The following is a 26,085-nucleotide window of genomic DNA, read 5'->3' on the forward strand; positions in this document are numbered from 1 at the left end:
TTACCGTGCTCCCCTTCGGCCTTACCAGCGCCCCACGGGTGTTCACGAAGGTGATGGCGGTGGTCGCAGCTCATCTGCGCACGTTGGGGGACTCAGTCTTCCCCTACCTCGACGACTGGTTGTTGAAGGCGGGCTCGCCCCAGACAGTCGTCAGCCACCTCCAGACGACGGCGGATCTCCTGCACCAGCTGGGATTTTTCATCAATGTGCCGAAGTCGCAACTGTGTACCTCTCAGAAGCTCCTTTTCATCGGAGCGGTTCTCGACTCGGCGCAGTTTCGGGTTTACCCGCCCGAACGGCGGGTTCGGGATATACAGGCTCTGATTCCAATCTTCCGGCCTTTATCCCGGGTTTCAGTCAGGTTGACGCTGCGGCTTCTGGGGCTGATGGCCTCCTGCATCCTTCTGGTGCATCACGCACGGTGGCAGATGCGGGCTCTGCAGTGGGACCTGAAGTTTCAGTGGGCCCAGCATCAGGGCAACCTGTCCGACCATGTCCTGATCTCGGAGGGCACTGCAAGACAGCTGCAGTGGTGGCTCACGGACCGCGATTGGGTCAACGGCAGATCCCTCTCCCTTCCCCAACCGGAGCACGTAGTTGTGACGGATGCGTCCCTCCAGGGCTGGGGAGGCCACATGGGAGAGGCGGAGATCAGAGGCCTCTGGTCTCCAGCGGAGTCCAGGCTACATATCAACCTTTTGGAGCTGCGGGCGATTCGTCTGGCACTGAAGGCATTCCTCCCATCTGTCCGAGGGAGTGTAGTGCAGGTGTTCACGGACAACACCACCGCCATGTGGTACTGCAACAAACAGGGCAGGGTGAGGTCGTGGACCCTCTGCCAGGAGGCTCTGCGCCTCTGGCAATGGCTGGAACATCAGGGCGTGACTCTGATGGTTCAACACCTGGCAGGTTCTCTGAACGCCAGGGCGGACAAACTCAGCCGCCGGTGCATGATGGATCACGAATGGCGTCTGAACTCGGACGTGGCGCAAGGTCTCTTTCAGCAGTGGGGAGAGCCTTGGTTAGATCTATTCGCCACCGAAGAGAACGCGCAATGTCATCAGTTCTGCGCGTTGGAATTTCCAAGGCGGCACTCGCTCGGAGACGCTTTTCGTCGCGAGTGGAGTTGCGGTCTGTTGTACGCCTTTCCGCCTATACCACTTCTGCCCAGAGTGCTGAAGAAGATCAAGCGCGACCGGGCACAAGTTATCCTTGTGGCTCCGGACTGGGCACAAACGTACTGGTATCCCGAGCTACTCAGTATGTCAGTCGATCCCCCGGTTCATCTGCCTCTTCAGGAGGACCTTCTGTCGCAGCAGCAGGGAACGGTCCTCCACCCGAACCTGTCCAGTCTCCATCTCCATGCTTGGAGATTGAGCGGCGACAGTTGAGGCCATTTGACTTGCCTCCTGAAGTCTGTAACATCATTCTGGCAGCCAGGCGTCCCTCCACAAAGTCGGTATACGCCTGCAGGTGGAATAGATTTGTGGCATGGTGCACAGCAAAGGCTGTGGATCCCCTTAATGCCCCCCTTTCTGAGGTTCTCCTCTTTCTTCTCTCTCTTGCCCAGCAGGGCTCTGCTCTGGGCACTGTCAAGGGCTATCTCTCAGCTCTTTCAGCCTTTCTGAGGCTGCCTGATCAACCTTCTTTGTTCAAGTCCCCTATCGTTAATCGATTCCTGAAGGGCATCACTCATACGTTCCCTCCTGTTCCCTTCGTGATGCCTCAGTGGGACTTGAACCTGGTTCTTACGTTTCTGATGTGCGCTCCCTTTGAGCCACTTCACAACTGCCCACGGGGTTGGTATTGCTGGGGTATTTATTCTACGGTAAGGAATCTATCACTAACGTGTCTCTTTCAGATGCACAAGTTACTACTTGTGTAACGATATATCTGTAAGAGACATTAGTTAGTGATAGATTCCTTACAGACCCACCCATCCTCCCCGTTCTGCGAACCGATATCTAGGGTTAAGGTCATCCCCTTTCAGGGCCCTAGTTTCATGGCACCAGTGTTGGTTTTTGGCATGGCTCTGCGCTTCTGGCGCGGAAAAGCTGTGCCTAAGAACTGACGTCAGCACGCGGAGGTGGCGTCTAAGTACTCCGACGATGTCATCACGGCGCCGACGACGGACGCGGAGCCGCAGACGACGCTTACCGACGCGCAAGGGTACTGCTACGCAAAAGTTTCCGGATCCAGTCTGACGCCTGGGGATATTCTAAGGTAAGGAATCTATCACTAACTAATGTCTCTTACAGATATATCGTTACACAAGTAGTAACTTGTGCTGCAGCTGCTTCTGTGGTCCCAGTGGTAATTCCTCATTCTTAGACCTCTAGGCAGTGCTGTTAGCTGCCTCACTGGTCCCATCTGTAATTCCTCATTCTAAGTCCCCTAGGCAGTACTGCTAGCTGCTAATCTGGTCTCATCTGTAATTTCTTATTTTAATTCCTCTTGGCATTGCTGCAGCTGTGTCTCTGGTCACAGTGTTGATTCCTCATTCTTAGTTATCTAGGCAGTGCTGCTTCTCTGGTCACGTCGGTAATTTCTCATTCTAAGTCCCCTAGGCAGTGCTTCAGCTCTGTCTCTGGTCAAAGTGGTAATTCCTCATTCTTAGTTCTTTAGGCTACTGGCTGTCTCTGGTCCCAGTTGTAATTTCTCATTCATAGTTCTCTAGACAGTGCTGCTAGCTGGTTTTCTGGTCCCAGTGAGACTTCCAAGACTTCCTCATTCTTAGTCCTCTAAACAGGCTGATGCTGCCGCCTCTCTGGTCTCAGTTGTAATTCCTCATTCTTAGTCCTCCAGGCAGTGCTGCTAGCTGCCTCTCTGGTCCCGTCGGTATTTACTCATTTTAAGCATCTAGGCAGTGCTGCTAACTGCTTCTCTGGTCCTGTCGGTAATTCCTCATTCTAAATCCTCTAGGTAGTGCTGCTAGCTGCGTCTCTGGTCCATGTAATAATTCCTCAAACAAAGTCCTCTAGACAGTGCTGCTAGCTTCTACTCTGGTCTCGTCAGTAATTCCTCATTCTAAGTCTTCCAGTCATTGCTGCTAGCTGCTACTCTAGCCTCGCTGGTAATTCTACATTCTAAGACTTCCAGTCGTTGCTGCTAGCTGCTACTCTGGTCCCGTCTGTAATTCTACATTCTGTCTTGTAGATCACGCTGCTTCTCTGGTCTCATTGGTAATTCCTCATTCTCAGTCCTCAAGGCAATACTGCTAGTTGCTTCTCTGGTCCTGTCAGTAATTCCCCATTTTAAGTCCTCTAGGCAGTACTGCAGCTGTCTCTCGGTTCCCAGTGGTAATTCCTCATTCTTAGTCCTCTAGACTCCTCTAGTAAAAGCAATACAATTTACAACGCCAATAGCGCTAACTTTCAAAAATGCGAGCGTGATTGCATTGCAAATTCTTGCTTTTTGTGTTGCCTCAACCCTGATGAGTGACTGTTCACATAAAACACTGCGTAAGTAGAGCAAGTTTTCAAATTCATGTGTGAGGATTCAGTCATTCTCATACATATGTGTGATTGTATAGGACTACTCCAGCTGCTATGATAGGAACAGAAATCTGAATAAATGTCTTTTGTACAGCGGAGTGCCTGGATGCCCAACACTATCCGGTTGCTAGTACTCAGTATCCTTTAATTTCCTTATCAGCGCTCTGTTTTTGTTTGTTTTTTGCAAATGAGGAAGACTGGTCATACATAGATTGCTATTTTTCTACTATGAATGTTTTTTATTCATTTTGATTTATTCTTACTTTTACCTCCATATATATATTTGGTGAATTGATTGGTAGCAACTGTATCAGAATTTTTCTTGAATGTGTGTGCCAAGTTCCTCATTTTTTCTGGATTTCTGTGCTACAGAAAGACTGCACAAATGAAAAGTAATATATTTGGTCTTACTTTTGAAATAGTTGGGCTTTCAATGTGTTCAACATATCCGTTGTTCAAAACTGCTAATTTGTTCAACTGAGTACCCCATTCTTTTGTCCATGATACCACATCTGAGCTCTGTCTTTTTTGTTTTCCACTAGACCTCGTGAATTGTTCCTGATTTCTAACAGTTCCTAAGTGGGGCAGGTGCAGATGAGAAATTTGTTTTCATCTTAATTCTTCCGTGTGGTCAATATTTATTTCCTTACGTCATCTTGTGAACGCCAGTTCTCAAGGGTTTCTTACATTTTTTTACTACCAAATTCAAGGTGTTTCACTTCTATAATGTATGTTCTGCTGAAATCTTGGGACTTTGTGGCTATGTACCGTAGTATTTGTGTGATATATATATTTATTTATTTCTTGCCCTTACTGTTTTCTGCTCCTGTCTTTCTAACTCTATTTTGAAGCAGTGTTACCCATAGGGAATCTTGGTGGTTCCTTCCCTCTGGCAGTGCCACTTGCAAAGCAATGGGTTTTTCCTATGGGCAACACAGACTCCGCATTTGATAAATGAGCTAGTTCTCATCACATATTTACCTATTAATGGGAACACCCCCTTCCATTTACCTAAATAGAAAAGCAGATGAGAACAACCCACTTGCCCCAGCCATACCCTCACACTTGAAACTTTTTTTGCCAAGCAAAAAAAGTTAGCTTAGAACTTACTGGCTAACTGTTCCAGAAAGTTGCCATTATACTTTGTTAACAATAAACAAAATAGTTCTTCAAAAGATCTAATTGATCATACATTTTCCGTCTGCAGTGGGTGTGATTAAAAATAACATTTTCTTGCTATGAAAATTATCTCAAATAAAGGTAAAACAGGAACCTGCTCAGTATTCACAAAGATCCAAACAATGGGACCTTTGCTAAGCTTGGTGGTTGAAATAAAGTCTTTTCATATCCCTAATGCTACTCCCCACAGCTCACTGACTTACTCTACATCCATAGATGAAGACTGTAAAAGAGCAACTCTTCAATGTAGCATTAACAGAAGAACATTGTTTAATGGATGTAAAGATGTCAAGAGATATAAAAACGATCACACACACAATCCTCTTTACAGGGTGATTGGGGAGAGTGCCCAAAGACTGTGATATGTGTGGGTGGTGGTGGTTATGTTCCTGAATCATCTTTTTCTAGAGGCATTTCAGAGTCTCCCAGAAGTATCCTTTTGCTTGGTGAATGGCAAGCTCAAGATTTACTTTTTCAGAGTTGTCAAGGAGCGAGGTAACGACTCAAATTACAGTGCAGTAAAATGATAAAGAACTTCAAAGTCAAACCAGAATTTAAAAAAAAGTAAAAATGGTTTAGAAAAAGACAAACATTTTGCGAAAAGTAGCAATCAATTTGTGAAAATATTCCCAAATAAATGTAACAGTCCCATGATGGAAGTCAGTGTAGTCCATGTTCTGAATTATTACAAATCTTAATCTTTAGAATTAAGATTCTGTAATAAGCCAGATGTCAGTCCAGCATGCTTAGGTTGTGCCGGCACTTGACAGGAGTCTGCAGTGAATAAGTAAAACTTGAGAGTAAAGGTTTTGGGTGGGCGAAGTGTTATGTCTTGAATAACACGGTCAGGAGTCCAAAAACCTTATTGAATAGTTTATTTGACTAAATATACGGACATCACACGCTGATCCCTGTTGACTGCTCCAGATCCCGCAGTAACTGTCAAGTACTCAACTGAATCCCAGGGATAAACATTTCATAGTAGAATGCAACTCGAAGGTGCTTCTTGGTAGCTAATCACATTGGTGTCTTCTCAGAGTCTGTTCTCCTGATTGTCTTGTGCTTGCACAAGCCTAGTGATTGTTCTTGATGTAGTGAAGACTAACAAGACTCCAAACACTTAGTTCACAGTTGAGAGCGCTTGAGCGGACAGTCTTCAGAGATGTTGATTTGTGAAAAAAAATTTTTTTTTAAAGAAGCCTGACAATGCATTTATTCAGTGCAAGAGGATCTGGTCTATCATTGACCACTGACTCCAAGCACCCGCCACTTAGGATATGGAAGACCAAGAAAACAACTTGACTTGAAAGCCAGATGGCATAACTAGCGCTTTGTGTTCTAGTATCTTGTCTGCAGTCTAGCACAGACTTGGGATAAATGAGAACACCATGTCTCATTTTCATTGTAAGAGAATGGGGAGATTGTGCCAATAAATAGTCAAAAGCTTTAAAACCTGCTGCTGCAAAGCAGCAGCCTGAAGTGAATCAAGCATTACAGTTCCCTATGTTAAGCTCTATCTTTACTATATTGTGACACCCTAGTCTGAGTGATGGTCTCAAGGAGGCTCATATTTTCTTAGGTAAAAAAAGTATGTGATTGAGAGACTAACCTCTGCAGGTCTTTCTTCACTCCAACCCCTTTCCTCGAGGGTAGAGCCACTGGCTATTCAGTAGGTTACTTGATGCAAGTAGGATTGATACTGTAAATCTGAGAATGTGAAGTTCACCCTAAGTTCATTAACAGAGTAATAAATAGCCCACCCGAAACAGGACAGAATGAAAGATTTCACAGGAAGCCCATTAACACACGGATAGATCTTTGCACTTGGAAACAAAGTTAGTTTTATTGTCTAGCAATTATAAAATGTTAAAACAAGGTTTTGCCAATTTCAGAAATAGTGTAGTCAAACATTCTGTGCACCTTTCATTTTTCATTTAAATTGGTCATACCACAGGGAAATCATAAGCATTCTAATATTCAGTTAACAAGCGTTTTAGTAGCCTCTAGGCACTTGATTTTCTTTGTCTTTCTCTCGACAACTTCTTGGGAGCTCTCTCGATTAGCTCTGGAACACACCAGCGGTGTCGTTAGGGAGCATTTTGGCGTTGTGGTTGATATCAGAATGAGTCACATAAACTAAGTAGACCCCCAACAGAAAATGTTTCTAAAAGCAGACCTCTAGACCCCACTGTTAGATAGAGAATAATGCACAGCAGACAAGAGTAGAAGAGAATCTGAAAGAGACACGTTAGTGATAGATTCCTTACCTTAGAATATCCCCAGGCGTCAGACTGGATCCGGAAACTTTTGAGTAGCAATACCCCTGCGCGCTGGTAGGCGTCGTCTGCGGCTCCGCGTCCGTCGTCGGCGTCGTGAGCGCCGGGATGACGTCGTCGGAGTACTTAGACGGCGCCCATGCGCGCTGACGTCAGTTCTTCTTTTTTCCGCGCCAGCTAGCGCAGATCCGGAAGAAGCTCTACCCCCAGTCACTTTTTGACTGAAAAGTTTTTGATCCTTTTTGATCTCTTTTAGTCGACTGTCTCGACTATCGGTGCCAGGGATGCCCGGGTTCAAGCCTTGTACGAAGTGCGGCCGACTCATGTCGGTCACGGACCCCCATCGCCGGTGCCTGAAGTGCTTAGGCCTCGACCACGACGATCGAACCTGCGTCGACTGCCGAGCCCTGACGTCGAAGGCTAGGCGGGAGCGGTCCCGCAAGCGTCTCGAGCTGAGGCACGCGGCCCCGCGCCGCTCCAGGTCCCGGTCCCGGTCCCACGGGAGGTCGAGGGACAGGTCGCAAGGTCGGAGTCATCGACGTTCCGGAAGTGGACACCGATCGTCTGGTTCCAAGTCCTCAGGTAAGAGGCATGAGAGGTCGGAACGACACCATCGGTCCTCCGACCCGCCCCGACGCTCGCTCGATGCGGCCGGGGACTCGGGCGACACCGCCCACGCGGCTCCGCGGGAGTCGCAAGCGTCGCCGCCTGCCCCACACCTTCGGGTCCCTGGGCACAGCGCGTCGCAGGAGGAGGTCGAGAGGTACCTCATGGCCATGAGGGCCCTCCCTCCTCAGTCGGTTCCCGTGGCGCCTTCGGGCCGATCGGCTCCGTCTGGAGGTCCTTCCGGGTCGGGCGCTTCGGCCCCGACGACGTCGGGTACTTCGGGCCCGGCCCCGCTGGCGACTTCGGTCCCGGCGCCGCGCGACCTCGCTGGATCCGGCTCCGGATCTGGGACCTCGCCGGTCGACCTTACGACCTCGCCGGCGCCGTCCCTTCAGGTGTCGTCCCCGGCAGCCGATGTGGTTGCCGACCCCAATGCTTCCTACGGTCCTACTCAGGAGTCGGAGGGGCGCCGCTGGGCGCCGATTCCGTCGGCCTTTGGAGACTTCTATCTCCACGAGGAGGCCCTGGCTGTTAATCCTGGTCTCCAGGAGCCAGGTGACGAGGAGCAATGGGAGGGGTCCGAGGACCCTCTGGCACGTGATTGCCAGTCGCATCAGGACTGGACATATGAGCTTGGGGAGGCCAGTGGTATTGACACCTCGCCAGACACTGGATTTACGTCGCCCCCGACTGTGGCTTCGGAGGCGGGTTCTGCTTACAGCGTAGTGTTGACGAAGGCAGCTAAGGCCTTAAACCTTCAGCTCCCCGTCGCGGCCGTGAGGACTAATCTCCTCACTGAGGTCCTCAAACAGCAGTCCGGCTCCGCGGAGCCCCTCCTGCCGTTCAATGAGGCCTTGTGTGACGTTCTGTTGGGCACTTGGTCCAAGCCCGCCACAGGCCCCCCTGTGGACAGGAACGTGGCCAGACGCTACCGCCCGGCACCGGGCGACCCTTGCTTTTTGTCCACCCATCCCACCCCCGAGAGCCTGGTCATCCAGGCCTCTAACTCCCAAACCGCATTCCCGTCGGCCCCGCCCGACAGGGAATCCAAGAGATATGAGCAGTTCGGGAAGAAGGTCTTCTCGTCTGTGAGCCTAGGGCTACGGTCTGTGAACACCAACTGTCTCTTGGGCCGCTACACCCACACTCTGTGGGACACGGTTGCGGAGGTGCTGCCACAATGCCCTGAGGAGGTCAGGGCTAAACTCAGCCAAACCCTTGCGGACGGCCGAGATGCGGCACGCTTCTCTATCCGGTGTGGGCTGGATACCACAGACTCACTGGGCAGGGCGATGGCAACGACGGTGGCGGTTCGACGCCACGCCTGGTTGAGGTCTGCCAACTTCTCGGCCGATGTCCAGGCCACCCTTCTGGACATGCCGTTTGATGGCCGTCGCCTCTTCGGCGACAAGGCAGACCATGCGCTGGAACGTTTCAAGGACTCCAGGGCCACGGCCAAGTCCTTGGGCCTTTATTTATTTATTTATTTATTTATGTTCTTATAGAGCGCCTGACTAAACTCCCGGAGGGGTATCTCCGCGCTTTTGCTGATGAAGAGTAAACACTTTATGCTGATCTGGATTTAAAGTGATTAAATGAGCTTAGATTGGTATTTTAACTATTTATGAAAAGGTGAGTTTTTAAAGTTTTGCGGAAGGTCAAATGATGAGTAATCTGTTTTAATGACTGGGGTAGGGAGTTCCAGAGAGCTGGTCCAGTGTAGGCTAGGGCACGGCCTCCCTGCCTAGATTTTTTAATTCTGGGAACCTGCAGTAACTGGAGGTTGCTGGAGCATAAGGAACGCCCTGGAGTGTAGGGCGAGAAGATTTTTGTAAGATACTTTGGACCAATACCTAACAGGCATTTGTGGATAACACATAAGATTTTAAACTTAGTGCGCTGCCGAACTGGGAGCCAGTGTAATTTGGCCAGTAGAGGGCGGGAGGGAGTCCTAGATGGAACATTTAGAACTAACCTTGCCGCAGTGTTCTGGACTATTTGCAGTTTGTTGAGCTGTTCTTCGTTAGTAGATTGAAGAAGGCCATTGCAATAGTCCAGTCTGCTAGTGACTAATGCCTGGACCAAGGTCTTCCTATGTCTGTCGGGTAGATATGGGAACACCCTTCTTAGCAGCCCAATAGTCCTAAAACAAGTACCGGCAACCTGGTTTACATGATCTTTAAATGTAAGGGTTTGATCTAATAGCACTCCCAGGTTCTTCACAGTCTGTTTGGGATTAGGAACAGGTCCAAGTTCCAGGGGCCACCATTCAGGGGACCACAGTGTCACTGCTTCCCCAAATAACAGAACTTCCGTTTTACCTACGTTGCACTGTAGGCAATTTTCGGCCATCCACTCTGACACTGCCCTCATTCCGTCTGCAAAAGATTTTATTAGAGCAGGTGTGAAGGTTTTAAAAGGGAACAGAAGTTGGGTGTCATCGGCATAGGATACCGGGGTGAACCTTACGGCCCCACGCCAGCAATCGGGTGCCTTTCGCTCCTTTCGTGGCCACGGAAGGGGCGCCCCACCACGGACCGTCAGCCACGCGCCGCAGAATGTTCAGCAACGCGGTGGCGGCCGTGGGAACCGCCGTGGCGGTGGTCGGGGCCAGCGGCGAGGCCAGTCCACACCTCCCTCAGCAGCCCCCGCCTCAAAACCTTCCTAGTCCGAGTTTTCAGGCCCATGTGACGCCTGTGGGAGGCAGGGTTCGCCATCACCTCTCCCACTGGCATTCAGTCACTTCGGACAGGTGGGTGCTGCAAATTGTCCGAAGGGGTTTCTCCCTCCCCTTCGAGTCTTCCCCTCCATCCATGCCACCTCAATACCACCGTGTGTCGGGGGATCACTTGCAACTTCTGCAAGAGGAGGTTTCGGCCCTCTTGGCCAAGAGGGCCATTGAGCGCGTTCCTGGGCCAGAAGTAGGACGTGGTTGTTACTCCCACTACTTTCTGGTACCCATGAAGGGCAAAGGGGGCCTACGCCCTATCTTGGATCTGCGGAACGTCAACGGCTTCCTCCGGACGGAGAAGTTCAAGATGCTCACTTTGGCTCAGGTCCTGGCTGCCCTGGACCCGGGAGACTGGATGGTAGCGTTGGACATGCAGGACGCCTATTTCCACATCCCCGTCCTGCCGGCCCACCGGCGTTACCTACGGTTCATGGTAGGCCAAGAGCACTTTCAGTTTACCGCGCTCCCCTTCGGCCTTGCCAGCGCCCCACGGGTGTTCACGAAGGTGATGGCGGTGGTCGCAACCCATCTGCGCAGGCAGGGGATATCAGTCTTCCCCTACCTCGACGACTGGTTGTTGAAGGCGGGCTCGCCCCAGTCAGTCGTCAGCCACCTCCAGACTACGGCCGACCTCCTGCACTTGCTGGGGTTCTCCATCAATGTGCCGAAGTCACACCTGTGTCCCTCTCAAAAGCTCCTCTTCATCGGAGCGGTTCTCGACTCGGCGCAGTTTCGGGTTTACCCACCCGAACAGCGGGTTCGGGATATTCAGGCTCTGATTCCTGTCTTCAGGCCGTTATCCCGGGTCTCGGTCAGGTTGACGCTGCGGCTTCTGGGGCTGATGGCCTCCTGCATCCTTCTGGTGCGTCACGCCAGGTGGCGGATGCGGGCTCTGCAGTGGGACCTGAAGTTTCAGTGGGCCCAGCATCAGGGCAACCTGTCCGATCATGTCCTGATCTCAGAGGGCACTGCGAAGCAACTGCAGTGGTGGCTCACGGACCGCGACTGGGTCAGTGGCAGACCCCTCTCCCTACCCCAGCCGGAGCACGTAGTTGTGACGGACGCGTCCCTCCAGGGCTGGGGAGGCCACATGGGAGAGGCGGAGATCAGAGGCCTCTGGTCTCCGGCGGAGTCCCGGCTCCACATCAACCTTCTGGAGCTGCGGGCGATTCGTCTTGCACTGAAGGCATTCCTCCCCTCTGTCAAGGGGAGCGTAGTGCAAGTGTTCACCGACAACACCACCGCCATGTGGTACTGCAACAAACAGGGCGGTGTGGGGTCGTGGACCCTCTGCCAGGAGGCTCTGCGCCTCTGGCAGTGGCTGGAACAGCAGGGCGTGACCCTGGTGGTTCAACACCTGGCAGGCTCTCTGAATGCCAGGGCGGACGAACTCAGCCGCCGGTGCATGATGGATCACGAATGGCGTCTGAACTCGGACGTGGCGCAAGGTCTCTTTCGACAGTGGGGAGAGCCTTGGTTAGATCTATTCGCCACAGAAGAGAACGCGCAATGTCAGCAGTTCTGCGCGTTGGAGTTTCCAAGGCGGCACTCGCTCGGAGACGCTTTTCGTCGCGAGTGGAGCTGCGGTCTGTTGTACGCCTTTCCGCCTATACCACTTCTGCCCAGAGTGCTGAAGAAGATCAGGCGCGACCGGGCCCAGGTCGTCCTTGTGGCTCCGGACTGGGCACGAAGATACTGGTATCCCGAGCTTCTCAGCATGTCAGTCGATCCCCCGATTCGTCTGCCTCTTCGGGAGGACCTTCTGTCGCAGCAGCAGGGGACGGTCCTGCACCCGAACCTGTCCAGTCTCCACCTACAAGCTTGGAGATTGAGCGGCGGCAGTTGAGGCCATTTGACTTGCCTCCCGAAGTCTGTGATATCATTCTGGCAGCCAGGCGTCCCTCCACAAAGTCGGTATACGCCTGCCGGTGGAACAGATTTGTGGCATGGTGCACAGCAAAGGCTGTGGATCCTCTCTCTGCACCCCTTTCGGAAGTGCTGCTCTTTCTTCTTTCCCTTGCCCAGCAGGGCTCTGCTCTGGGCACTCTTAAAGGGTACCTTTCTGCTCTATCAGCCTTCTTGAGGCTACCCGATCAGCCTTCTTTATTCAAGTCCCCTATTGTGAGTAGATTTCTGAAGGGCATCACGCACATGTTCCCTCCCGTTCCCTTCGTGATGCCCCAGTGGGACTTGAATCTGGTTCTCACCTATCTGATGTGTGCTCCCTTTGAGCCGCTTCATAACTGCCCTCTTCGTCTCCTTACTCTAAAGACGGCCTTCCTGGTTGCCATCACCTCTGCCAGGAGGGTGAGTGAGCTCCAGGCTCTTTCTTCTTCTCCACCTTTCCTGTCTGTTCATCCTGATAAGGTGGTGTTACGTACACGACCTTCCTTTCTGCCCAAGGTTGTCACGGCCTTCCACATCGGGCAGTCCATCACTTTGCCCACCTTCTTTCCGCCTCCGCATCCCTCGAAAGAGGAAGAGAGGCTCCACCGTCTGGATCCAAAACGTGCGCTCTCCTACTACCTAGATCGCACACGCCAATTCCGGGTGGATGACCAACTCTTCGTTGGTTACGTGGGCGCGAAGAAGGGAAAGGCTGTGCACAAGAGGACCATCTCTAGGTGGATCATCTTGTGTATTCAAGCATGTTACTCCATGGCGAGGAAGGAGCCCCCGGCTGGATTGCGGGCTCACTCCACTCGGGCCACGGCAACGACAACTGCCCTGGGCCGCGGTGTCCCCCTGCAGGACATCTGTCAGGCAGCCACGTGGGCCTCGCTGCACACGTTCGCGAGACACTACTGCCTGGACAGTCAAGTCCGGAGGGATGGCTTCTTTGGCCGTTCCGTCCTCCAGGACTTTCTGGTGTGATATTGGTTCGCAGACCCACCACCGGGGTTGGTATTGCTGGGGTATCTATTCTAAGGTAAGGAATCTATCACTAACGTGTCTCTTTCAGATGCACAAGTTACTACTTGTGTAACGATATATCTGTAAGAGACATTAGTTAGTGATAGATTCCTTACCGACCCACCCATCCTCCCCGTTCTGCGAACCGATATCTAGGGTTAAGGTCATCCCCTTTCAGGGCCCTAGTTTCATGGCACCAGTGTTAGTTCTATCATGGCTCTGCGTATCTGGCGCGGAAAAGCTGTGTTATCAGAACTGACGTCAGCGCGCATGGGCGCCGTCTAAGTACTCCGACGACGTCATCCCGGCGCTCACGACGCCGACGACGGACGCGGAGCCGCAGACGACGCCTACCAGCGCGCAGGGGTATTGCTACGCAAAAGTTTCCGGATCCAGTCTGACGCCTGGGGATATTCTAAGGTAAGGAATCTATCACTAACTAATGTCTCTTACAGATATATCGTTACACAAGTAGTAACTTGTGCTTCAAGCTCCAAAATCATTCTTGCATGTAACTGGCTTCTTCCGGTTGAAGCACAACTCTATGGCTTAGAATGCACAGGAGGGAGAAGTTATTTTTCCACTCAAAGTGTTTTTAAGTTACACAAGCCTAGCCGATAATGTGTGCACAAATGCAAGAAAAACAATTAAATAGGTGCATTTTTAACTAAATGGATATCTCCCATGTATTGACCAGAAACCATTACTGATTACCTAGTCACTCTGTTTACCAGTGTGTGTCCTTTAGGAGTGGAAGACTGTGTTGGCTTTCAAAAGCTTGTGAATTCAGGGGCAAAGTATGAAGTTACAGCAAAAGTGTTTCAGTTCTGACTGGAACAAATGTGTTCCTTACAGATAGCATTTTTGAAAACTTTTATTAAGAGGCAGGATTAAACCATTAATAAATATGAAAAGGACCTGTTGATTTCCACATCATTTTAGATATCAAGTGCAAAGTAGTAAGTGATTAATACGTTTTTAAATTATTGCTTAAGTTGAAGGTAAGGCACTTTAGCCCTCATTCTGAGATCAGCAGGTAAACGGAGGAGATGATGTTGGGTCTGGAGCTACAATTTCAAGCCAATATCTCCACAGCACTTACTGGCCATCGTAAGCCACTGGCCACGGAATGGGCTAATAGCATGTCATACCTGTTATCATGAAGTTCATTAATGCATGCAATTCATGAACCCAGACTGTTTGCTTTCATCAGGAGAACAATATTCATGAAAACTCGTTTAATTTTTTTTTTGCTGTACATATATGCACCTTGTAAAACTGAGAATCGTGTAGGGTGGTATCTCCCCAAGGTATACCACTTTGCGTGACCCTTGACGAGGGCCCGAGCGTGGCAAGACCATGAATTTTGACATTTTTTGGGACATAGAAGGATCATTTGGAATGACAGTTAACTTACTGAGCACAGACACCAGGTTTTGTTTCGGATTGCTTTCTTCTTTCCTTGACTAGTACTGCATATACATTCATTTGAAAGACAACAGATGAAGGAGTATTGTTGAGTACCTTAGGTGTTAACAATGAAGAATGAATTCTTATATTGAGGGTTACTCCTTATTCATTGCTCTCTCAAGAGCAGTTAATCTTAAGATAGGGTCTGTGGGCCATTTGGCACCTAGTACAGTGCATCTGTTTTATGATCTCAGAGGTTTATTCCTGTATTGGGTGAGCCCCAGTATCCATCAAAGCTTGAAGACAGGTTGCACATAACCAAGGACATGTTTTTGAAATTTATGTATTACAGCATTGTATTTTCACAGTTTATACTTGTGATATCCTGCCAGACAATGTATCAAAGTTACTTTGATGGGTTTAATCCCATTTTATGATCCTTTTAAGTGTAGAACAATTGTCCGTAATTAGGTAAAGGTGATCTGTTTAGTGTTCTAATCCATATAGTGTGTTGCAAAGGCATTTTAAGTAATAGAGTTTACAACTGCCTCCCTTATTGCATACCAGTAATATGCACAATAAAGTGAATGGTGTCCATGTGGCTAACATCCGGACACGCTTTGTGATTAATCATTTTAACCTAGAGCCCAGAAATACTTTTTAGAGTTACATGAGTTGTACACATGTTAGTACCAGACCATTTGTTGATGTATAGATTTTCACTGTCAAAGCACCTTATGGTGCAATATCGGAGCTGGCATGTTCTAGTCATTTATTTTCGTAACCTGACGTGTCAATTTAAATATTTTGAGACTCATGAGAGGAATTCATTATTCTGGTTTACTTCTGCCAAAAATGTTTTTCCTCTGTGATGGCTTCGGCGCAGAGAGCTACATCTGTACAGCAGAACTGTTTGTCTGGAGAATAGAATTCTGTAATGTACTAGCATTCCAAATAATCATTAATTTATCTATCTGTCTTTTTCTCCAGGATAAATCATTATCAGCAAAGGCTTCAGTCCCTTTACTTCAAAAAGAAGTTTGCTGAACGGGTCGCAGAAGTCAAGCCCAAAGTTGAAGGTAAAGTTCACTTTTGTTTATTACTTGTGTTCTTTGGATATGAGCTGAAGGTGAGCAGATGTTTGGTCAGCTGGTGTGATGCATCATACCTTGCTGTAGAGCATCAGGGGGACAGTATGCTACCCCGTGGTGGCTTGGATTGTGATAGAAGCAGTTTTTGCAGCACCTGGTGTGACCTTATCTATTTATTTTAAAAGTTATTTATTGTGCTATTGCACTATACAAATATTAAGGCACTTTACAAGCAAGGGCATACTGGGGAGGTAAGGTAAGGGAAGGGAAGAAAGGGGTAACAAGCAACAACATGAGGAAGCATTGAACGTCAATATTTACCACCAAGCGCATACAGAGCTTGTATTTATGCCCAGTTCTGAATATAAGTATCTGTTATATGAGTTCCTGGATCAAAGTAGTGATCAGCTCTTGCAAAAGAGCGAGTTAGTCTGAATCACGACCTAAAGCACTGAGGACATCACCTGATTTTGAGCTTCAAAGTAGGTCCGGAAAAGGTAGGTCTTCAGGCTTCCTTGCAGCAACAGAATGTTCCGTCCTGTTCTCAGGTGAAAAGGCAGTGGCTTCCAGGAACTAACATTAGTTCCTAAAAAAAAAAAGGAGGATATGAATTTTGGTGTTTCTAGGATGAGAACTCCTTATTTCTGGATAGTCCTGAGATGGATAGGAGGTCTGCTAGTTAACCAGGTGCACCTTGGTGTAGGGTATTGTAGATGAAACAGCATATTTTTTACTTAATTCTTACCTATAGTGGAAGTCCATGAGGTGCCCTCATGATGGAAAAGATTTAGTCTACCTTGTTTTTAATCCATAGTGAGGGTGCACTGTGGAGTGGAAAACAGCTTTTAGAGGGAATGGCTGGATGTCAGTATGCAAGGTAGTAAGGCATTACCGTAGTCTCTTCTGGATATTGTGAGGGGATGGCCTACATTTCTTAGTTGCTCATAGGGAAGTAGGTATTTAATTTTCTTAAGCTGATAGAGATGGAATTGGAAGATTGCAGTCATAGTGAGTGAGGTGTCCACTGTGAATCCTAGCTATTTGACCGTTGAATTGGGTGTTTGGGGGGGGGGTGAACTTGCTTCCGGTATCAAAGAGGGTGGACTTTATTGTTAGATTTGTGGGATAGCAGCAAAAAACGTCTTTCGGTGTTCAATTCAACGTAATATGCATTCATCCAGTTCTATATTGTCCTTAAACCGCCTTGTAGAGTGTGGATAATGTTTATCGATGACGGGATCTGTGAGAGCCTGTAGCCCTGAGACACATTGCAGACTACCTTCCCTGGTTGAGATGTGTTGGTTCACAGTTTTATTAACTGTGATCTATCTTTCAGGAATGATTTGAACCAGTTTAGCACTGTCTTTCTTAATCCTATTTTATGTTCTATGATCTTCCCTAGTAGATCATGGGCTACTGTGTCAGGATCACTGTGACCATGGCTACATAGTGGAGCAGGACTTACGATGGCTCAAGCTTTCACCAAGACATTCTTGATTGTGCTCTAGTGCAGAGATTTATAACCAAATTACAACTTTGTGTTGTAAATCCGGATAAAGTAGGTCTCTAGGTTGTTGCCATTGGCTCCAGTGACATTGTGGCTATCCTGAGTGTATTGTGGTTTCAGCATTGTTCAAGTAATTTTTAGACAAACAGTGATGATGAGTCTTAAAGCCCCACAACCCTGGCAAAATTCTAAGTTGTTTCTTTTTGTTGCCTCATTTTATGGTGTCACAGCTTCCTAGAGGTAGGGTGATTCCGTAATCCGCAACACCATTGTTAATTTGGCAGTTGTCCAAGTGGTTAGTAACCCCTTGTAAACCTTTTTGTCAGCGTTCAATATAGCCCCATTTTAATCCTCAAGCATTTTACATGCATGACTCTTTGGCAGATGTAAAGACCGGAGGTTTTTGTTTAATTCCATATCACATACATGATCCTGAAAGCAATAGTTGTTACTCCAGTATTGGAACTTTCATAGATTCCCATGCTCAAATCATTCCCCGTCATCAAGATGGGAGTCCCCGGTATACATAAAACAGCAATAGAAACCATTACAAAAGAAGAAAACAGGCCTAGGCTCATTCGAGTTTTGTAACATATCCACCTCTTTTTGTAAAAGAGACCAAATAAAATAAACAACTAATCGGATTAGCCTCACCCTATAGAACTTTCCTGAGAGAACCTCAGAGCCTCAGATTTTCTACTGCACGTTGTGCAAGGGATTCTCCACTGAGCTCTGCTCAGTTCAGAAGCTCAAGTCAAGGAAGTAACCAGTCTCCAGTGACCGTGATGCAGCATCTTCTGATACATCTTTCAGAAGGTCTGTAAAAAGGGGTAGGTCTTCACCTTCACCTTCTGAAGACCGTCCCAGTCAGGCCTTGAAAGACCTCTCATAGGTCTGAAAGGCATAGTCCTGGCGATTCTCCTCACTGAGGTGTAAAGGAGAGGGACGAACTGTCAGCAGGAGTAATATCTAAGAGGAAATCTAGCTCTGTTCCTCCATCTTCTCCTCCTGCGGCTCCAAAAACCTTCAAAAAGCTCTGTTCCTCCATCTTCTCCTCCTGCGGCTCCAAAAACCTTCAAAAAGCCCTCATCTCTCTTTTGAAGGCAAGTCTGGGAAAAAAAGTTCACTCGTCAGTGACGTTGTCAACGATAACGTCCAAGGTTCAGTCTAAGTCTTCTTCACTTCTGGCTCCGTCGACGGGCTTGTTGACGGTTATTTCCTCGTCTCCAGTGTCAAAGCTTCAGGGTTCCACGTCGACGACTGACGCCGGTGGTGACGTCGACGAGGATGACGACAACGATGGCATCTACGACGGTGGCGGCATTGGCTGCTGTGGTGACTGGTCCGTCGACTACGTCCATATCTTCGTCGACGACTCTGTCATAGTCGTCGACGATCCAGTCGATGAAAGAATAAATTACCATTTATATCAGAAAGCGCCAGATTACACCTGAGAACTTCCCCCAGGAGGGTGACTCCTCTACCTCCTGCACTCCTCCTCGAAGAAGAGGGATCTGAAGAGGATGAAGGACCTTATGGCTATTCGGATGGCCCTTCTCAATTGCACGCCAAGTGCCAGGACACAGACGCTGATGGGGAATATGTGGAGGAACAGTAATATGTTCCTCCCTCGGATTATCAGGAGGACTGCCAACAGGAGGTGGTCTCTAGGCCTTCCTGCCTACTAGCGGACTTGCAGTCTATGCTTTTGGAATATAGACTGAGATTCTCAACACAATCTCCGGCTCCAGTTGTGGTGCCAGTTACAACTGTTCCGTCCGCACTGCCTGCTTCCCCTCAATTGCCACCGCCTCAACCACTGCCTGTGGCTCTGGATGCACCACCTATCGTGCCTCTCATTCAGATGACACCTCTAATAAGGACCAGGGCAACGTCACTATACCAGATCCAGACGCAGAGTGGGATGTCTATGTAATTCCTCATCCGGCTTCTCCTTCACCAGCGCCTGTTGATTCTCCCCCTTTAGATATAGGGGGTTTCCATAATTTGATGGATAAGGCCGCCAAGAGATTTGAACTGCCCATGTCCCCGGTGCAGTCTGAATGCTTCCTTTATGACTTCCTGGATCCTTACAAGAAATCAGTTCAGTCTATTCCTATCGTTGGTCACATCAGGGATGAGGGGTTGAAAGTGATGCGGAGTCCAGCCACGGTGATTCCAGTACTGCCTCGCTTGAGAAGAAATATACAGCTTCTGACGATAGCCTGGCCTGCTTGGTCAGCCAGCCTAAACCGAACTCTGTCATCTCTCAGGCTGCCCAAAGAAAGTCCACAAATCCTTCTGCTCCCCTCACGACACCTCCAGATAAAGAGGGCAGATGCCTCGATAACGCCGGCAAGAGGTTTTCCTCCATGTCCTGCCTGTTGGTCAGGGTTGCAAACTCCTTTGCGATCCCCAGATGTGGTGCGACCTGTCCCCCAATCTGGATCAATTGGCGGAAGATGTGAAAATGGAAGCGAAGAAGATTCTTCAAGAGGGAGAGAAAACCTCTTCTGAAGTAATTGACTCTGCAATGGACATTGCAACAACTGTGTTCCGCTCCCATGCGGGCGCTGCTGTCAGTCGTCAACGATTCAGAAAAGGGGGTGGTGATGAACAGAGTGTCTGAATTAAGCAGACCACTCTTACCCAGTCCAAAGATCAGGGCTTGATCCATCACCGTTATTCAGCTCACTGCACCATCCCAGCTCAGAACCTGGCTATATGCAAATCAGTCTGTCCCTGGCCCAGTGCATCATGGGAACAGGGCAGACTAAACTACCAAGCCAATTCTTCACCAGAAAGGAGACAAGTTACCGGGGACCGGTTTCTGGCATTTCAGCCGTCGTCGGCCCAGCTTGCTTGAATCCTGATGGTGCAGTGAGCAAGGGACTCATGTCTGAGTATACCCTGCCACACCTATAGTGGCCAAAAACGATTCAGAAAAGGGGGTGGTGAATCACAGAGTGTCTGAATTAAGCAGACCACTCTTACCCAGTCCAAAGATCAGGGCTTGATCCATCACCGTTATTTAGCTCACTGCACCATCCCAGCTCAGAACCTGGCTATATGCAAATCAGTCTGTCCCTGGCCCAGTGCATCATGGGAACAGGGCACTGAGCTGGGATGGTGCAGTGAGCTAAAAAACGGTGATGGATCAAGCCCTGATCTTTGGACTGGGTAAGAGTGGTCTGCTTAATTCAGACACTCTGTTCATCACCACCCCCTTTTCTGAATCATGCTGTCAGTCGTCAAGGCTGGCTGCGGGCTACATGGTTTCGTCCTGAGATCCAAAACAAAATCTTGGATCCTCCCTTTGATGGGGAGGCGCTCTTTAGGAAACATTGATGATGTGCTCTAGGGCATTAAGAAAGACACCGAAACCGCAGAATCCTTAGGGAAGCTAGCTGCAGAAGAATCCGTCACAGCGTGCACACGCCTTTTCGACAATCTCGGTCTGACTCTCAACACAGAAAAGTCGACTCTGTCCATCCAGAACAGCCCGATTCCTGGAAGCCATTCTGGACACATCCCTCAACAAAGCATGTCCAACCCTGGAGAGGCAAGAAAAGCTGATGGCCACTGCCCGTCTACTATTAAAAAGACAGTCACTTTCAGTTTGCCTCTACAAGTCCCTCTTAGGGTCCATTTCCTCCTGCATTCCTCTAATTCCTCACTGCAGGTTGCGGATGCGCCCTCTCCAGGAGGAGCTGGACTTGCAGTGGCGCCAAGTCTACGGATCCTTCGAAGACCAGATCTTTGTTACCCTGTCCATTACTCGCATCATGGTGGACAAACTAGGAAAATATTTCTCAGGATCTCTCCTTCAAGACCACCCCAGCTCCTCAGATAATAACTACAGAGGGCTGGGGAGCAGTCTTGCAAGACCTTCATGTAAGCGGCCGTTGGCTACCCCAACATCGTCTTCTACATATCAATTTGCTGGAGCTCAGAGCGATTTGCCTGGCCTTGCAGGCTTATCTTATGTGGATACAGCAGTCTGCAGCTCTAGTACGTACAGACAATATGACGGCCATGCATTACATAAGCAAGGAAGGTGGCACCAGATCTCATCTTTTGTCACAAGAAGCCCAGACAATTTGGGAATGGACTATCCAGCAGGGGATATCGCTGAAAGCAGAGCACCTTCCAGGCTTTCACAACAAGAGGGCGGACACGCTGAGGAGACTGAATTCAGTCAGCAACGAATGGGAACTAGACCAGTCCACTCTGGAAGAGGTTTTTCGCCTATGGGGCAGGCTTTCCATAGACCTCTTTGCCACACCAAAGAACAAGAAATGCCCATTTTACGCAAGCAGGCTTCAGCATCCGGGATCATTGGGGAATGCGCTTTCGATGGCCTGGTCAGGAGCATTTGTTTACGCTTTTTCCCCCATTCCCCTGATCCCCAGGCTTCTCAGGAAGCTCAAGGAACCTTGCTAGATGATATTGATAGCTCCTGCGTGGCCCTGCCAATTTTGGTTCACAGAGCTGCATCTCCTCTCCCTGTACCTTCCACTTCTGTTGCAGCCAATTCCTTCGCTGCTGACAATGTCCCAGGTCCAAGTCTGGCACCCGGATCCTCATTCCCTGCAGTTGTCGGCATGGCTCCTGAGCACCAACGGTTTCTTGGTTTTACCCTTTTAGCAGAATGTAGACGTACTTTCTCAGGCACGAGCCCCAAGAACAAATATGACATACGGGTTAAAGTGGAAGCGTTTCTGCATTTGGTGCCAACAAGAGGGTATCAATCCTCTTTCTTCGGAACCGCTTGAAGTTCTTCCTTACATTCTTTTATTTATGAAATCAGGACTGGCTCACTCATCCATCAAAGTTCATCTTGCAGCCATCTCTCGCTTCAAAAGCACATCTTCTGGTCCTTCCTTCTGGTCGGCAAGAATAATTAAACAGTTTCTCAAGGGCCTTTTCAGAGTCTACCCTCCAGTCAAGCCTCCGCCTACTCTTTGGCACCTTAACTTGATTCTCACCCAGCTCATGAAGCATCCCTTTGAACCTATTCACAGGGCGGATTTTAAATGCCTCTCCTGGAAGGTGGCTCTTCTGCTAGCCTTGACTTTGGCTAGGAGATTAGGTGAATTACAGGCTCTCACCATTCAGGAACCTTTTTTCTCCAATTTAAGAAGGGAACAGTGATACTCCGTACCAACCCAAAGTTCATACCGAAAGTGCCTTCAGACTGAGCCGGTCATACTCAAACCTTTCTTCCCTCAACCTACTACTCCGTCAGAAAAAGCACTCCACTCTATTCAGAGGTGCTTTAAAATGTTATCTTCAACGTACTAAAGACTTCAGGAAGTCTCCTCAACTATTTTTGTCTTTTAGCGCCGCTTGTACAAGCGCTATCCAGTATTGTCACAGAGCAGCGGGCAAGCCCCTAGAGGGTCGGGTCCGTGCTCACTCCACGAGGGCAATTTCTTCTTCAACAGCCCTCTTTGCCCCAGTTTCTATCCAGGAGATTTGCAGAGCAGCGACATGGAGCAGTACTCATACATTTACAAAACATTTCTGCCTGGATTCTTCAACACAGAGTGACACAGCAGTGGGCTAGGCAGTCCTGAGGAACCACTTTCATTAAGTGGTGAGCTTTACCTTTCTACCCTCCTTACGTTTTTTCTGCTTATGCACTTTGCACATTTTTTAAATGAATTTGCTTGCCTCTTCCTGTTTTTCTTATGTTTACAAATGTGTTTAATTTCCATTGACTATTGATGTTAATGCTTATAATGGATGAATAAGGAATCAAGATTAAAAAAAATTGCTCATAACTGCTAGCTACTCTGATTCAAGCATGGGAATCTATGAAAGTTCCAATACTGAAGTAAGAAAATAAGTTACTTACCTGTAACTTTGGCTCTTCAGTATTGGAAACATTCATAGTTCCCATGCAACCCACCCTCCTCCCCAGGGAAAGCTCAGCCTTCAGAAGTTTAAGTTATTATTTTACCCTACGGCTACGAAAATCTGAGGCTCTGAGGTTCTCGCAGGAAGGTTCTACAGGGTGAGGCTAATCTGATTGGTGGTTCATTTTATTTGGTCTCTTACAAAAAGAGGTGGATATGTTACAAAACTAGAATGGGCCTAGGCCTGGCTTCTTCTTTTGTAATGGTTTCTATTGCTATTTTATGTATACCGGGGACTCCCATCTCGACTACGGGGAATGATTCAAGCATGGGAATCTATGAAAGTTTCCAATACTGGAGAACCAAAGTTACAGGTAAGTAACTTGTTTTCTTTTTTTGTGTTGTGGGAACATGTTTGAAAATAGGAGACAGAGAATTTTTTGCTTGGCAACCCAGCAGCCTCTCGTTCTTAAAGGCCTAGAAGACGTTACAGCTGACATGCGTCTGCAAAAATATTGTTGGCTACCTCTAGGGATTCCGTCTGAACAAATGGAGAACACTGTTTAAAAACAAATCTGATTATATATTATGTATAGCAAAACTGTTGCCACTCCTGCCATTTTGGTTTAGTCCATCATATTGAACATATAATTCTAAGTAGTACCCAGATTAGTCTCGGGCCCAGTGCCTTGTTTGCTTTAATTTAGTTTCATAGTGCTAAATTGAAACTGATGTTTCATTCCAAAGAACCTGCTGTTTTGCACACAAAACAAATGCATTATAAATGCATTGCATGCAATTAATACATGTCTCATAAAATCCTCATCAAATTAGCCAATTTAAACTCATTTCGGAATCCCAAACATCATATTTTGCATTTTTCTACCCGCCACCACCACCCGCCCTACCCAAGTTTGCTTCAGGTGTGGTTGTCTCTTTTTGCAGGCTAAAGGTTTTGTATGTATGTGGTATTTTGTATACCACAAACCTAGCTGAAAACCGGCAGAGTTGAAGAGGTTCTAGGTTAAGTACCTCTGGACCTGTCCACCTCAATAAACGCATTTGAAGATGTTGCAGACTTGCAAGGGGAGTCAATGGAGTTCCATCAGGATGGGGGTTATGTGATCATACCTCTGCATGCCCTAGATAAAATGTACTGCGGCATGTAGGATGCCCATAATGGGTGTCAGTGTCAGGTCTAAGAGGCTATTGAGTAGGGTGTTACCACCATCTAAATACAAGAGTATGAAGGCTTGAACAGCAGGTTTGAAGTAGCTTTCTGGAAGAATGTTTCACTTAGATCTAGCTTCTCTCACTGTCTGCAGTCACATACACAACATATTGTATCTTGTGTGCTGGAAAGTATATGTATTAATTGGAAGTAAAGAACGAAGTGGCTTGGAGCCTGATATTGTTTGTTATACCTGTTGCCTATCGTGCTGTTACTTTCCAGTTATTTTAATAGAATCCACCATGTGGAATTTTTGTGTCCGAGTTAAATGTGTGTGATGTGACCTCGAAACGCTTCCGGAATTATCATTTTACATTGCCTCACTGTACGGCTATTCATGAGGGCTTCGTAGAACCCTTTACAGCTAGTTTTATTTGCCATTTCCATATAAAACATGTATGACTTCCAGTTCTACAGGTTTTTATCTGGCCATCTGATGACCAGCGCAAGGTCACTGACAAGTTTTACTGTAAGCACAAGGTCATTCGTCGCTCCCTCTAGAAGTTACAAAGTACTTAGTAGAACAAACAGGATAACATTTTCTTTTTATTCTTCTAGTGCAGATTCAGTGTTGTTTTTGAACAGAAAGTGAACTTTGTTCCCTAGTTTAAACTACATGTTTACATAGAAAAAATGTGTCTCTTGGTTGTATGATTTCACTCCCATTAACTAGTTAGAAGTCTTGTAAAATTATATTTTACTGGTATTTGTGTGATTTACTAAAACTCCCTTTTTAAGGTAAAGATTTTAAACAACTGCAGGTGTATTGTCAGTTTTGTTAATATTATAGCTTTAGAAACTCTAGTATTTGCCTGCATAGAGCATTTGTTTCAGCAGATGTTTTATTTTCAACATGCCTTCATGAATTTTAATTGTGTTTGATATATTCCTTTTGTTGTCATACTATAAATCTTTTTTCTTTTTCATATAAAGCAATATGTTCAGCTTCAAAGGAGGTATTGCAGAGTAAAAGCCTTAAGCAGTTGTTGGAGGTTGTTCTGGCATTTGGGAACTACATGAATAAAGGCCAGAGAGGGAATGCTTACGGGTTCAAAATCTCCAGCTTAAACAAGATTGCAGACACCAAATCTAGCATCGACAAGTAAGCACATGTTCTTTTTTTTTCACAAGACCGATATTTGACAGTCCTTGATTTAGCCCCGAGGCTGTGCTGTGTAGAAATAATCTGCTTTAGGATACCGACAACGTTTCAACCCTTTGTCTTCACTGTGGTTTTTCTTTTTTGTTAATTCTAAATCAGGTGGCAAAGCTAGAACTTCTGATACAGTATACAACGATAAAATGCTTTTAGAACACTTAAAAGAATGGTTTATGGTATGTCCAGGTTATCTTTGCCAGTCTCTTATTAAATAAAATCTATATACATCCGGGCTCGTACCACCAATGTGTTGAGTCTCAGCTACATTTGCTTTCACTTGCTAAAATGTGAACTTTGTGATGACTGGCACTAGAACTTCTCCCCTGGTATCCTAGATGTCTTACACACAATCTCATACTGGTAACCTGCTATTCCCAGCCTGTATACCATTTCTCTGTGGTCACTATATGCCACTGAACAATCTATGTTGACAAAGATTACTCGTAGATCCCACTCTGTGTGTGACCAAGTTGAAAGGTGCACTAGGCACATAATATGCAAGACTGCAACAGAACAACAAAAGCACATAAGAGTTTGGAGCACAAAAAGTGATAAAGGATATCAAAAACGGAGGGACAGCCATAACAATTACAGCAAGGATATACAGGGACTTATAAAATGTGGAAA

The 26,085-nt window shown here is 47.6% G+C and overlaps 1 protein-coding gene across 4 annotated transcripts in view; it reads left to right on the top strand.

The window, feature by feature from the left end:
* Nucleotides 1-26,085, top strand: part of DAAM1 (dishevelled associated activator of morphogenesis 1) — a 679,460-nt gene that overhangs the window by 577,790 nt on the left and 75,585 nt on the right. For all 4 annotated transcript variants that reach the window (XM_086938202.1, XM_086938204.1, XM_086938201.1 and 1 more), the window contains 2 exons: nt 15,600-15,688; nt 25,233-25,401. In XM_086938202.1, the coding sequence (XP_086794328.1) occupies nt 15,600-15,688; nt 25,233-25,401 (258 nt within the window). The remainder of the gene's footprint in view (nt 1-15,599; nt 15,689-25,232; nt 25,402-26,085) is intronic.

This window comes from Lissotriton vulgaris, chromosome 9 (genome assembly GCF_964263255.1).
Source record: "Lissotriton vulgaris chromosome 9, aLisVul1.2, whole genome shotgun sequence".
NCBI lineage: Eukaryota > Metazoa > Chordata > Amphibia > Caudata > Salamandridae > Lissotriton > Lissotriton vulgaris.